General features: G+C 43.6%; 1 protein-coding gene across 1 annotated transcript; it reads left to right on the top strand.

Annotated features, from left to right (window-relative positions):
• The first annotated feature begins 6522 nt into the window (after window positions 1-6522).
• On the top strand, window positions 6523-9396 carry Fam71b (family with sequence similarity 71 member B). Its single transcript, XM_004629391.2, has 2 exons — window positions 6523-7206; window positions 8160-9396. Exons 1-2 carry the CDS (start codon window positions 6580-6582, stop codon window positions 9330-9332), a joined length of 1800 nt encoding a protein of 599 aa, XP_004629448.1. The 5' UTR covers window positions 6523-6579; the 3' UTR covers window positions 9333-9396.
• Window positions 9397-14686: the final 5290 nt, after the last annotated feature.

Below are 14686 nucleotides of genomic sequence, written 5' to 3'. Positions count from 1 at the left end.
CAAAATAAAATAAAATAAAGTAAAATAAAATAAAATAAAATGTTCAATTTCTAATTTAAAATTTAAAAAAAGAGGTTAGTAATCATTGCTTTGACTGGTAGAAGAAAGTGATAACTGGGGTGGCCAGGAAGGGCTACTTTTTAAAATATATGTATATGTTATGTATTTACAAAAGTTATACACACACACACACACACACACACACAATGGAAAAAGCAGATCAGTAAATAAAATGTGAAAATCACTTCTAATCTCACCACTCGGAGATAATAATCATCTGTGTTCATACTTCTTTTATATTTTTCAGAGCTAATTTGGTATCTACCTGCAATAATCTTTTTATCACTGATGCTGGCTTAGTCACTTTCCTCTATATTCACAGCTTCTGCATTTTTATCTCTCTGTTGATTTTTCTTCACTTTTGTGTTCAGCGGCGATCTTTTTTCAATTTAACAGCAAAGAAATCATTAGGCAGATCGCAGAGGGAAAGCTCCTGGCTTCAGCAGAGCTGGGCAGGAAGTGGCGATGCCGGAAGGAGTTTTGGCTCAGAGCAGAGCTACGCGCAGCTGAGCAGAGCAGGGAAAGGAAAAGAACACAGAGAGGGAGGGCTGCGAAGAAGAGGAAGAGGAAGAGGGGATCATAATGTTTAAAATAAAATTATTTTGATCCCCTCAGCGTCTTTCACGTACACCAGCTCATTTTCCCTTCAAACCTGAGGCAGATGCGAGCTAATTTGCATAAGCAGCACTCAGGGGAACATTGAGGCACCTGTGGTCTCCTCTACCAGCCGGGAGGAAAGGCGGAGCTCAGGTTGGCTTGCGAAGCCCTGGGCGCCCAAGGCAAACCACAGCTCACCTCATGCCACCTCAGTTGGCAGCAGGTGACATAAAAGGACCGTGGATTATATTTTGGGCCCGGGGATTTACCCAACAGGTACATACGTGTACAGCGTGGAAATCTCCCCACCCTCACATCCTGCCGAGCTCGCAACGCTGCCCCTCCTCCAGGTGGCCTACTCACTGCAGAGCCTGCAGACAGCAGCTCCTCTACCTTGACTTCAGAATCACACACGGAGGCAAAAGCTGTCGACGTGAGCCTGCTTCCCACCGTATGTGTGTAGACTCTGGTCAGCTGTGCTCCTGCACGTCTAAACATACTCAGTATGCTACATACCCTTCTGGGTTTTCCTAACGCTCACCTCTTGTCAGCTTCACACTAGTTTAAAATGTATAGAATACGATCTGTAGACCTGTGGTTTGAAGGTTTCCCTTCTTATGAAACAATTATTGTTGGTTTCAAATATAGTGAATACTGTATATAATCATTCAAATACTGTTAGGTTCTCCATTCACTCAACTGATTCATGATTACCACACTATATATTTATTCACCCCACTTTCTTCTCTCCTTCAGTATATGTTCTCCTCAAGTTTCTAAAGTTAGGGTCATGCGAGATATATATATTCCTTGTTATGAAAAAGTACTCAGCCAGATGTGGTGGTGCACATCTGTAATCCCAGCACACTGGGAGGCTACAGCAGGAATATCTCAAACTAGAGCTCAGCCTGGGCAACCTGGCAACTGAATGAGACTCAAACATAAAATATAGAAATGGGACTAGGGCGGTAGTTTAGTGCAAAAGCCCTGGATTCAATCCCTAGTACTGCAACAACAACAACAACGAAAAAGGGCACAAAGCTTGTACACAGAACAAGCACGTAAAGCAGGCAAATCTACTTCCCACACCACATTAAAGTTTTAATACTGGTGGCTGCCCAAGGAGATTAATTGTCTATGAGAACAAGGAAGACAATGATTTTGGTTCAGTGAGTCAAGTCTATGGTGTTGCTGCCCATCATTTTTAAAGGCATTTATGAAATATATTTCACATACCATAAAGTTCACCCATTAAGGACAGCTCAGTGGTTTTTAGGATAGTGGCAGAATTGCAATTTAATTTTAGAATATTTTCAACACAAAAATCTATACTTGATTACAAGTCTCAATACTGTAAAGTTCCTTAATGTGTGAATCTTCATTCAGAAGAGAGGCAATTTCTGTTCAGTAACAAAAGTAACTCCATAGGTTATAATCTAGTTGCACTGGAATTTAACCAGTTGGTATGTAACCTGGGAATATCATTCCAACATTCTTTTCTTTTTTATCAGTCACTGTTTGCTAGAGACATGGACATAGCACAAGATATACAAATAGTTATGAATGTACAAAATTGGCTCACAATGGCTACCCAAAGAGCTGGGCGTGAAAGAGGCAAGGGTGTGTCTGCCCATCAAGGACCCAAAGATCTAGCTGAAAGCCTGGAACTCCGCACAGTGTCCTGTGTGAGTCTGTAGCGGGAGGCTGAAGGGTCTACACCTGAAGGCTAGCGCCTGCTGCTTTCATTGTCCAGACTGACCATCCTGTTGGTTCTGCCACAAACGAATGAATTCCATCTCTGACATATGTTCATTCTGTATTTGTATGAGGGGCGTGGCTTAAAATTTCTGAAACACGAATCCTCATAGCCTGATGGGAACATAATGGAAAACCCATAAATATGACTGATTGGATGGAGAGCTGTTTGATTTTTAAATGCTAGGAGGGAGAATGAATTTTTACAAGGTCTTGAATGTAATCAAATAAAGTTGCATGCTATTTTGTACTTTCTCAAATTCTGAAATTTTCTGCCAGAGTTAAATTTAAATGAAGCTACTAGGGCCTGCCAAATAGCTCAGTGGATTAAAGTGCCTGCAAGCAGGTGCAGGGGCCGGGGGTTCGATCCCTGGGCCTGTCGTGCTGGCCTCACCCCCGGGGTGTGCTGAGACAGCAATTGAGACTGGATGTGGTGGCGTACACTGTAATCCCAGCACTTGGGAGACTGTAAACAGGAGAATCACTACCAGTTCGATGTAGCAGTAAGACTCTGAACACCCTGTAGACCCTTCCCCAAAATACAATAAATAAATAAAGAACGAATGAATGAATGAATGAATGAAGCTACTTACTGACTTCCACACTCGGGCTGGAAATCAAATATTCCGAGCACGGTTTTAGCGGCACAATATTTTTACAAGCCCATAAACTTCAAGGGTTGTTTCTTTTCATGTAAGCAGTATATGTAGTGAACACAATTTGAAAAATATGAAAGGAAATGCCCTCAGAAAATGAAGTCTCATGTTGTTACTCCCTGTGGGTAACAAGGTGTCTCTGAGTAGCTCTTGCTACCAGTTTCTTGTGCATTCTTACACACACACACACACACACACACACACACACACACCATAGCAGAGTCTTTGGACTTTTTACTCAAAAATATACAATAATGGGCTGGGTTTGCAGCACACTGTTGAAGCATGGCCTCAACACATGTGAGACTCTGGGTCCGATCTCCAATGTTTGAAAAAAAGAATGACATCATCTGTATTATTTTGTAATGTTTGTTTGTTTTGAAACACGGTCTCTCTACGTAGTTTATGTTAGCCCTGAATTCACTATGTAACATAGGCTGGCCTCAAATTCATGCTTCAGCCATCTAAGTGCTGGGAGTATAGGTGTGTGCCACCACACCTGGCTTGTAATTATTTAACTCATTCATATTTATGAAAATTATTTAATGTTCCTATAATAGCAGTATGCTGAGCCATACCTCGGTTGAACATGTCCCTGGGCTGGGGACCATTCCATCCCTTTCCCCACTGCCATACATCTTCCCTATGGTTATCTGTCACAGGAGCTGACCAGTGCCACCCCTGCCCTGGCACCACCACATATGCTTTTCAGTATGGTGGCCAAGAGGATCTTGGGTGTGGATCATAACTGCCCATTCAGAGCAAAGCCAAAGACTTGCCAGTGGTCTGTGCAGTCTGTCCAGTGAGAGTTGCTCCTCTGTCACCCCTGCACTTGCCTTTCAAACTCATCTTCAACTACTCTTCCCCCAGTCACTCCATTCTTGAGTTCCTTAAATGCAGCAGGCAGGCTCTGTCCCTGAGCAGGCTATGGCTCTGGGCATGACATTCTGCTATTCCTATAGACATCTGTATGGGATTTTCCCTGCCATCCTTTATGTCTTTGCCTAAAGGTTGTTTCTCACTGAAGCATCCCTGACGACCACCCCCATCCCCTCCCAACCCACAGGCCTACTCCTCTCTGTAGCCCATATCAGCATTGACATACCATATGATTTACCTGGTTATTGCCTGGGTGCAAGCTATAAGAGGCCGAGGAATTTTGTCTCATCTGCTGCTGGATTCTCAGCACAAAGTCTGCACCAGACAGTATTAATTGAAGGCATGGATGGATTTATGCATAGGTATTACTACTTTTATGTGCGAGTTCTAGTAGTGTGACCCAGCCTAGCATAATGTATCCATTGCTGTATTTTTGGACTTTTATATCATTTGGTCTCAGAATTTGGTGACACTGCCTAACTTCTCTTTCCCCTCTATAAGACAAGGCTAATATTCATACCTATATCTTACAGGACTGCTGTAAAGATAAAAACTTTATTATTTTTTTTTTTTTATTTTAGGGAAGGATCTACAGGGTGTTCAGGGTCTCACTACTAGATGGGACTCCTAGTGATCCACCTGTTTAGAGCCTCCCAAGAGTTGGGATTATAAGTGTGCATGACCATGCCCAGTCTCAATTGCCACCTCAGTGCACCCCAGGGCGTCGGGCCGGCACGGCAGGCCCAGGGATCGAAGCCCTGGCCCCTGAGCTGCTTGCAGGTGCTTTAATCCACTGAGCTATTTGACCGGCCCAAGATTAAAACTTTTTAAAAATTTAAAATACTTGGCATGCTGGGAGGGGTGGCGCATGCCTGCAATCCTAACACTGAGAGGCTGAAGCAGGAATTTGAGGCCAGCCTGGGTGACTGAAGTGAGTTGAAGTCAGCTTGCATTACATGGTGAGACCCTGCCTCAAAAAACAAAAACAATGAAATGGTTGCCATCATATTTGGCTTATAATAAGTTCTCAGTAATATGGTTGTGCTTTTTCTCATTTCTAGTGATTAAATTGGATTTATGAGGACATATGCTTTAATATCTTATATGTAATATTGATATATAATAATTGATAACATGTTATATATAGAGAAAACTAAACCTTATTTTTAAACCTGAATGTGTCATTGACTTTGTGATTATCCTTTCAGAATACAATCAATATAAGCCATTTTGTCCTTTTTTGAAGAAATAACTCCATGGCTTTGAACAAATATTTTAGCTCTTCAGAGACAAAGAACTTTAGTTTTGCATTTTCCTTTTCTAATTGGTTTCAAACAATATACTTGCTCATTAAATTTCATTTAATAGATGAAAGCTGAATCCCAACTAGCACACGTTCATATTGTTTGAAAAGTTGTAATGCAGGAACTGCGGCAGGCAAGGGAGCTATAAAGGATATTCTGTGGTTGACATTTCAAGACCTCTACACAGCAATCTGCGAGCCTGGAGGATGTGTACTGATTTCAGAAGGAGTTTTTTTACTGGGGGAGGGGGAATTTGGATTCATCACCTTGTACAAAATTTTTTAAAAATCCAAAAAGATGTGTTTGCCACAATTTCTCTGAAGAGCTCTTCAAAGAAAGAAAATGTCAAAACATTCAATGGTTTATCAAGTAGACATCAAAAGTGAAGCAGAAGATACATACATCATAGTGGGAAATCCTGTAGTGATTCAAGATCCCTGTGAATCCCTGCGGTTCCCGGTAATGGCCCACGCGCTTGGCTTACTGCCACATCTGCCTGCTTGTCAGAAACAAGAGTGTAACAATGGGACATGCTGCTTGAGGCAGAGAAAAAACTCTGACCTGAGTGGGAAGACCTACCTGAGAATCCAGCTTGGCACAGGACTGTGAGCAAGACAGTCCTGAGCCCGTTTGCCCCTCCATAAATTCACTTATGAAAATTTAGCTTCCTGCAAATTGAAAATGCAGAGAAAATGTTCTATGCCCTAGAAGCTGCTGTGACAACCAGCTGAGTGGTGGCAGGCAGCAGCAGCTGCTCTGCTCCACCAGGACCTTTCATCTAGCACCTACCCAATGCCTGTCTGAAGGGCGCGACCTGTATCCTGAGGCCATGGTAAGACTCCCTGCCCTTGGCAAGTTGGTGTCCACCTCTAGGATTTTATCTCCAGGAAGTAATTCATCTGTAGCAAAAATCCTTTTGCAGCAAGATGGTCCGTGGAGGGGCATTTAGATCAACAATAAAACTGGATGGGTACATCCTGGATGTTTACCAAAATAATTGTTTCATAAATTCAGCATTCCAATATTTTCATTAAAAAGAGTAGTCCCTGCCTTCTGCAATTAAAAAGAAGACCACGGCAGGACCAGCCTATTTCCCAGTGAGGTGGTAGCTTGGGTCTTTGTTTTATTTTTGTTTTAAAAGGATGCTGAAGGCTCCCAGGGAGCCTACTTGGAGGACAGGACAAAGGGGCATGTGTTGGTGACAGGTCACAAAGGACAGAGAGGAAAGTGCAGTGATGTGAAGAGAGGGAGGCAGAAGCCTTGTGGGAAGATGGTATGCTGCCATCACTCCCTCTCTCTCTTGGGAGCCCAATCTGAAGCTGGACAGGATGTCCAGAGTGAAGAGGACCCTGAGCAGTGAATGTGTGCTGCCCTACTACACGGCGCGCAACTACCGCTCGATGGGTGTGTTCAACACCTCCATGGGGGACCTGCAGCGGCAGCTGTACAAGGGAGGCGAGTATGAAATCTTCAAGTACGCACCCATGTTTGAGAGTGACTTTATCCAGATCAGCAAGAAAGGAGAGGTGATGGATGTGCACAATCGCGTCCGCATGGTGACCGTGTGCATCGTGTCCACCAGCCCCGTTCTCCCACTCCCCGATGTCATGCTGCTGGCCCGGCCAGCCAAAGTCTGCGAACAGCGCACCAAACATGGCCTGCTTACCAAGAAGAGAAACCAGAAGCCCAAGAGGACTCTTGAGCTCACCAGGCTAATTCCCTTGAAGTTCGTCAAGATCTCCATCCACAATCGTGAGAAACAGCAGCTGCGCCTGAAGCTCGCCACAGGCCGGACTTTCTATCTGCAGCTGTGCCCCTCCTCAGATGCGCGCGAGGATCTCTTCTGCTACTGGGAGAAGCTTGTCTATCTCCTGAGGCCGCCCCCTGACAGCTGCAGCAGCACCCCAACTATTCGGACTGGGGATGCAGCTACTCCAGATGACAAAAGCCTACTAGTAAGCAGGTGGAACCCAGAGAAAATGGGGCAGGGTGCTTAGGGAAAGGATCTCAAAACACAGGTCCTGCAGGGCTTTCTGTGCTGGAAGATGCATTGCACTTGGAAGGCCTAAGGCCACGTGAACAATGCTAGTTCAAGTGCTTCTCCAAAATGCACCATGGGCCAGACATCTGACACCTTAGGTATGAACTACTCTGGTTCACACCCAATGGTGTAACCATATCTAGAAGGTCCAATCTCTTCTTGGACATTTTATACCTGAGCCCATTCATTATAGAACATATATATATATAATGATGCATAGCAATTGTACCTATGTCTATGGTGTGGTGCAATATTGCAATGCTTACATCTAACAACCGAGTTATCCTACTATGACATAGAACATTACATTAATCCTCCCACACAAGTGGGCCCTGGTAGCTCTTAATCATCCTTCCTAGATCTTCCTCCCAAGTTCTGATAGATACCCATCTATTCTCCATGTCTCTGGAACCAACTTTGTAGTGTAGAACATTTTGAACAATTAGAAAGTCCTTGTTTCATCTAAACCATGATCTATATCCCTGGGACTATGAGGGACTGAGTTTTGTGTAAATCAGCTGAGCCCATAAGTGTGTACACAAACACACAATTTGTTTCAGCAGCCACCAGCATGTGAAATGTATGCCCTGACCCAGCAATTCCACTTGTAGACATCCGTCCTGCAAAGACTGGAGCCCAAGTGTGTAGAAGAAATCACAGGGCGGGGAGCTGTATCTGTGGTATCTTTGGCACTAGAATTGCTCAAGGGAAACTGACGTTTTTGTGGTGGGCTCAGCCTGCCCTGGGGGCAGGGCTCATGTGGCATTTGGTGCCACCTGGCACTCAGCTCCAGGATGACGGCACCAGGCATTTCTGACTTTGTTTTCTCTGTTTCTTCTGCTCCCTTTACCCCTACCTTTGGCATAGGCTTCAGACATCTGTGGAGAAGGGGATCAAGATTCTGGGCTGCTGAAGTTTCATGAGGTGCGTGGAGCCTCTTCTTCTGCTTTTGCTGGGGGAGAGGGAATTCAACTTGCCACCGCTGCTGCTGCAGGATCGGCCAAAGGAGGAGCGGCAGGAACAATGGGTGGGGGCACAGCTGTGGGGACATCGACCAGCCCTACAGTGGGTCTGGCCATGGCAGGGGCAGCGACAGGCCCCACAGGTGGTGCAATGAGTGTGGCAGCAGCGAAGCCTGCAGGCTCAGGCCAGGACACCATGGCCCTGGCAGGGGCAGCTACCAAGGAGACGGCCGAAGGCAGAGCCAGCAAGGCCATGGCGGCAGGCACCAGTGTATCCTCAGACAATATCAATGCAGTGCTGGCAGGTGCTGCAAGCACTTCCTCCATGGGCACTTCCACGGCCGGGGCCACCAGTGTTTCCCGGGACAACAGTGTGAGTGTGGTTTTTGCAGGCGCCATGACGACCAAGGCGCCTGCAGAAGAAAAAGCTAAAGGGTCAGTGGTGGCGCCCCTGGTTTCCACCCTGCAGAGCGAAGGCTACATGTGTGAACGGGATGGTAGCCAGAAGGTTCCCAAGGCCAGTGCTGAAGCCAGGAAGGAAAGACGGGAAAGAAGAGAAAAGAAGGACAGACATGCCAGTAGGAAGAGCTCACACCATCGCAGGGTGGGTGAAAGCCACCGGCACAGGTCAGGTGGGGACAAGAGCCGGAAATCCTCATCCCACCAGTCTGTGTCTAGCCACAGGAACAAGAGAGATGAAAGAAAAGGAAAAGGGTCCAGTAAAGGAAGAAGCAAAGGACATGGCTCCCCTCACAAAAGTCGCAGCCACAGCTCCTCCAACAGGGAGCCCAGGGCCTCTCACAAAGTGGGGAAGAAACGATCCACAGCCAGTTCGAGCTCTTTAACAAAGAAATCCAGTAAAATCAGTTCCTTTTTGAGGAGCTTCATATCTTCGCCGAGTTCAAAGACAGCCCTCATATCACGTGACCAAGAAGTAGACATTGTGACAAAGACAGTGGAAAGACGCAACATAGAGACGAAGATGGAGAAAGGCCAGGGAGGCCAGGAGGTGGAGATCTGTGGGACCATGACATCTGAAACAATGGAGACCATCATCTTTGAAGCCAAATCCATTTAAATAGGAGGCAATCCGGTGGGAAGCTAGAACAGCAACAACAGAGAGCTGGGCTCAAGAAAGTATCCCCAGTGAGCCGATTACAGTTTAAATAATAAAGGTCATACAACTCCAAAACTTGCTGCCCTCTGCGTGAGTTTCTCTGTTCCTCAGCCCAGCAGTGACCTCACAGTGGCTTCTGTGATGTTAACATGCCAGGCAAGGGCAGCCTCGTACCCCCGGCCCAAAAGAGCCAATGTTGAAGGCACAGTTTCAACTCCTTTCTGCCTTTGGTTCCCTAAGATTATAGAGGTCACAGACTATGGGATGGATCCATCACCACCATCATGTCCCCCAGCCCACCTTCCCTTCTTCTGAAGGTCTGTGAAAATGGCAATTCAGTCCAATCTGTAGACTAAGAAAGACGATCCTCATGTGTCCCTAGGGGAAGGGGGGTGCAGTAACATCTGTGTGCCTGATGGAGCCCTCTCTCCAGCTAGGACTTAGTGGCGCATGTTCAGAGGTCCAAACAATAGCCAGCTGCTTCGATTTGCAAGTGAAGTCTTCCCGGAGCACATGCACAGCCACTCATCTATGCAAGGCCTTGGCAGCTTTGCAGTGTGGCCATGAAGACTGATTGGCCCATGGAGTCTAAAGTCCTCTCGAGCGCAGACCTGCTCTTCATTTTCACTGCTGTACAACAGGCCCTGTGTCGTGTCCCAGTGTATCAGTTCTCCCACTTGGTGACCATTTGGGCTGTTGCCAGGATTTTGTGGTTGCAAACTGTTTTACTATAAACACTCATCTCTCTGTCTCCTGATAAACGCTTGTAAGCTTTTCTCCAGGGCATGTACATAGAAGGAGAATTGCTAAAATTAGATCTGGAGTCAGCAAACCTTTTCTGTAAAGGGCCAGAAAGAGATCTGTGAAAAATAGCTAATTCTGAAAGACATCTCAATAAGCATAAAATTTTAGTGACATAAAAGAGACTTCAGAACATTGAAACAAAATGTTTAACTATATTGCTAAATAATGGGAGGCTGGGTGTATAATTATTTTCTTTAACCACCCATCTGTTGATGGGTAGAGGATCCTCTTGCAAGACTGAGCTAGTATGAATAGTGCTGCTTTAAATGTGGGTATGCATGTGTTGCTCTAATATTGTCATTATGCACTTAATTCTTGGGAAGATACTTAGAAAGGGAATAGCCAGTACAAGTGGAATATCTAGTTGTAGTCTTTTGAGGAATCTTGACACTGATTTCCATAGTGATTTCACTAGTTTACATTTCTGCCAACAATATATGAGGGCTTCTTGATGATACCTATTCTTTCTGGAGTAAAATGGAATCTCAGCACTCTTTTAATTTGCATTTCTTGAATGGCCAGTGATGTTGAACATTTTTTTTTCATGTATATATTGGCCATGTGTTCTTAATGCTCATGTCAGATGCCCATCTTTTATTGGTGTAGTGGTGGAGTTACTGTCCACAGGACAGTGGATGAGAGGAATAACAGAGCCTTTATTAATGACCTGCCAACTACGTGCTCACACCCTTACTAAATTGGGAGTGCACATGACACATTTCTTTGTTCCACTTTTGCTTACATAGGTTCCCTGGTGACATGGTGACTGCAGTAGAATGCTGTGTCCACTGGTGTGTTTGGAAGACCATCACTGAAGCAAGGTCATGGCTTGGGCATCGAGATTTATGGCTACATATGGGCATACAGTTAGACTTGACTTCCTTTAATTGATCCTGCTTCTTTCCTTACCTGTTTCATGTTTGTAAAGTTTTAACAAGGCAGGGGAAGGAGTGAAGGATCTAACCCCAGTGTCCCCCTACCACTAAAACATAGCAGGCAGGGGTCAAGTGAGTTGATTCTGTCTCAGTCTCACCTATTTCTAAGATGAATTGGATACTAAACTAGGGCTTCTTTAGCTTTGGATGAAATTAACCAAGGGCCGCTGTCTCCTACATTGGGTGTGTTATTTGGAGGAAGGATCTATTGTTTTGAGTTCTTTATATATTCTAGATATATAATAATGGATATTAATCCACTATCTGAGGAATAGCTAGAAAAATATTTTTCCATTCTGTAGGTTGTTTGTTCATTTCATTGATTTTCTCCTTCGCTATGCAGAAAGTTTTAATTTGATACGGTTCTTTTTTTGTATTGATTTATTATTATTATTATTATTATTATTATTATTAGGTTCTATTTTTGATTCTTGGTATTTTTTTTTCTTGTACAACTAGGATTCTTCTGTTCAGAAAGTCTCTGCCTAAGCCTATGGCTTCAAAAGTTTACCTGTTTAATCTTCCAGCAGATCAAGTACTTGTGTTTTAACATTTAGATCTTTGATCCATTTTGCTTCTAGACTACATGTTAATTGCTATAGATCTAGATTCATTCTTCTGCATGCAGATAACCAGTTATTCCAGCACCATATGTTACAGAAGTTACCTTTCTCCTAGCATACATTTCTGGATATCAGACAGACAAATGCTCATAAAGTTGTTTCTGTATTTTTTATTCTGTTCTAGTAATCAATGTGTCTTTTTTTGCCAATGCCATACTATTGTTTTTTTCACTGAAGCTTTGAAATACAACTTGAAGTTCAGAATAGCAATGCCTCCAGCCTTGCTTTTGTTGTCCAGGATTAATTTTGCTATTCTGGCTCTCTTCTAGTTCCACGTGAATTTTAGGGTTGTTTTCTCTAGTTACCTAAAGAACGCTATTGATATTTTGATTGGGATTATATTGAATCTGTATGTTAGTTTTAGAAGTATGGCTATTTTGACAATATTGGCTCTGCCTATTCAGGAACAGAGAATACCTCTTTATTTTCTGATATCTTCCTAGATTTCCTTTTTCATAGTACTATAATTTTCACTTCCTTGGTTAGGTAATTTCTAAATCATTTGTTTTGTTAGCCAGAAGTGGTGGCAGAACTCAGGAAGCTGAGGCAGGAAGATCACTGTAAGTTCAAGGCCAGACTAAACTGCATAATGAAACCCTATCTCAAAAAGATAATAAATAAATAAATAAATATTTAACTTTTCTTGATATCATGAAAGGTATTATTTCCATAATTTTTTTGGTAAGTTTGTTATTAGTATAAAGGAATACTATTCATTTATTGAGTGCTGATTTTATACCTTGCTACACTACTAAATTTGGTTATTAATTCCAGGAATGTTTTTTTTTTTTTGAGAGTAGAATATTGATTGGGAAAGAAAGCTTCTGTCTCAGAGAGGACAGAAGTGGGGCTTGAGCGGGTTGCCCAGGAAGCTGTCTGTTCCAGGTTATTTTTATAGGGCAAAATCACGTTGGGCCAAGATAGAGAAAATGGGGACTCACTTAGATGGATGAGAGGTGGGACAAATCTATCATCAACCAATGGGATCACAAGCACCATTCTCAGGTAAAAATTTAATAAATCCGGTACCAAATGGGTAAGCGAGTCACAAAGCAAATGGGCAGGAATGTGGGACAGGATCTCTTCCTGTTGGGGTTGGGCTAGTGACTCAATAGGGCTCTTTTAAGTTGATTGATACCTGTTTAAAATATCAATCCCTGATGCCCATCCCTAGGGAAGTATGTAGCTGTGTTTCCTCTTTTTTTGTCTTGGTCTTGAGATGTGGCCCACACGGGAGCGTCTCTTTTTTATTTTTTAATTTTTATTTATTTATGTGTGTGTGTGTGTGTGTGTGTGTCCAGCTCAGCCCACCAGGGGGCGGGCTGGCTGGCATGTGGTGCTGGGGGATTGAACCGCGGTTCCTGTGCTTTGCTAAGCTTGTTCTAAGTAGGTGCTTTAGACCACTGAGCCATCTCACCAGCCCCCCCCCTTTTTTTTTTTTAGGAAATTTTTTTTTTTTTTTTTTTTTTTTTTTTTGTGAAACCGGGGATTGAACTCAGGCCCTTGCGCTTGCCAGGGAAGCGCTTATTCCACTGAGCCATCTCCCTGGCTGTCTCTTTTAAAAGTTGCGATGTCACCTTGTCTTCCATCCTGTCTCCTTGAGGGCCTGACCCTATCTAACTGCCTATAATATTTCTATCTAACTCCACTGCTTGCAACATTCCTCCCTCTGAAGAAATAACCTGAACTGCCATGAAGGGATCGTGGGCGATGACTGATCTGGCTTCTTTATGCTGAATGGGGTCATAGTTGTTGATCGTCAGTCAGATATATTCTTCATAGGTTCCATCTAAAGGCCCTCGATAGAGAACAGGCATTTTCCTCTTGGGTAGATGTATAGCTTTGAGTCTGGAGGAGACAAAGCCAAAGAAACAGTTAAGTATGCATGGGCCAAGTAATAACATCAACAGGATGACTATGAATATAGTCAGCAAAGATTTCCACCAGGGGGAGCTAATAATGCCTTCCCATAAGGATGATAAAGACAAGATCCAGAGGGTTTCAGAGTCTGACGTATCATTGATTTGCTGTCTAATATCTTGAACAGCTACTGAGATATTTGTGCAAGGATTAGGAATGTACACACAACATTCAGCTTTTATAATTGCACAAGTACCACCCCCCCTGCTGCTGTTAGAATGTCTAATGCCATCCGATTTTGCAGGACAGCCTGTCTCATTAACTTTACTTCTTCATTTAAAAGAGAGAGACCAGTTGCAGTATCATTTAAGGCCCGTTGAGCATAGTTAGTTAAGGCCTCAATGTCTTGTATGACATCTAACCCGAGAGAAGGGAGAAGATAGAGGCCAAGTGATCATACCAGTGAAACATGCTTCTGGACCATCGATGTTGTAGGTGGTATAAATTTGCAGGTTTGTCAATATTTTTGATGCTCCTGCTTTGTAACCAGGCAAACCCTAATGTGTATCTCCCTATCCATCCAGGGGGTAGCCAAGGCCACAAATTGGTCCCACATGACCAATAAGTGCCATTGGGAGCTTTCCATCTAATCTCAGGAATATCAGATCAGTTCGTTGAAAATAAGTCTCCAGCCTGTAGAGTTATGGTGTGCATACACTGTTCAGGAGAAGTCCATCTCAAGCATTTAGTGCAGTTAGGCCAATGAGAAAAGGAGTGATTTTTCTGTTCCCAACATAAGGGTCCTTTCTGCTGAGGTGTCCTATGGTGGGGGTTAACCCTAGATAACCATCCCATATTTGAAAATAACCATCTTGATATCTATGGTTATTTTCCTTCAGGATGGGTGTTTTACCCTTTAATAGTGGCCTCATTAATGCTTGTAGAGAGGCTTCAGTGACCCTGAGGGAAAATATTCGATTATGTCCAGAATCACCAAGAGTGTAATTTATAGGCCACTCACTTACTTTGTAACGTTGGGCTGAGTTATGAACTACTGAACTCTTTCGCTTCTCATTAATGTAGTCTTGTAATT

This window comes from Octodon degus, unplaced genomic scaffold (genome assembly GCF_000260255.1).
Source record: "Octodon degus isolate 3935 unplaced genomic scaffold, OctDeg1.0 scaffold00029, whole genome shotgun sequence".
Lineage (NCBI taxonomy): Eukaryota > Metazoa > Chordata > Mammalia > Rodentia > Octodontidae > Octodon > Octodon degus.
Note: the sequence above shows the minus strand (reverse complement) of the source record. Positions and strands in the feature narration are given on the sequence as shown.

Bases quoted from the DNA above. Each gene is read 5' to 3' on its own strand.
- Fam71b (XM_004629391.2), top strand. From the start codon at position 6,580: ATGTCCAGAGTGAAGAGGACCCTGAGCAGTGAATGTGTGCTGCCCTAC. The intron at 7,207-8,159 runs GTAAGCAGGTGG...CCTTTGGCATAG, and splicing joins CAGATGACAAAAGCCTACTA to GCTTCAGACATCTGTGGAGA.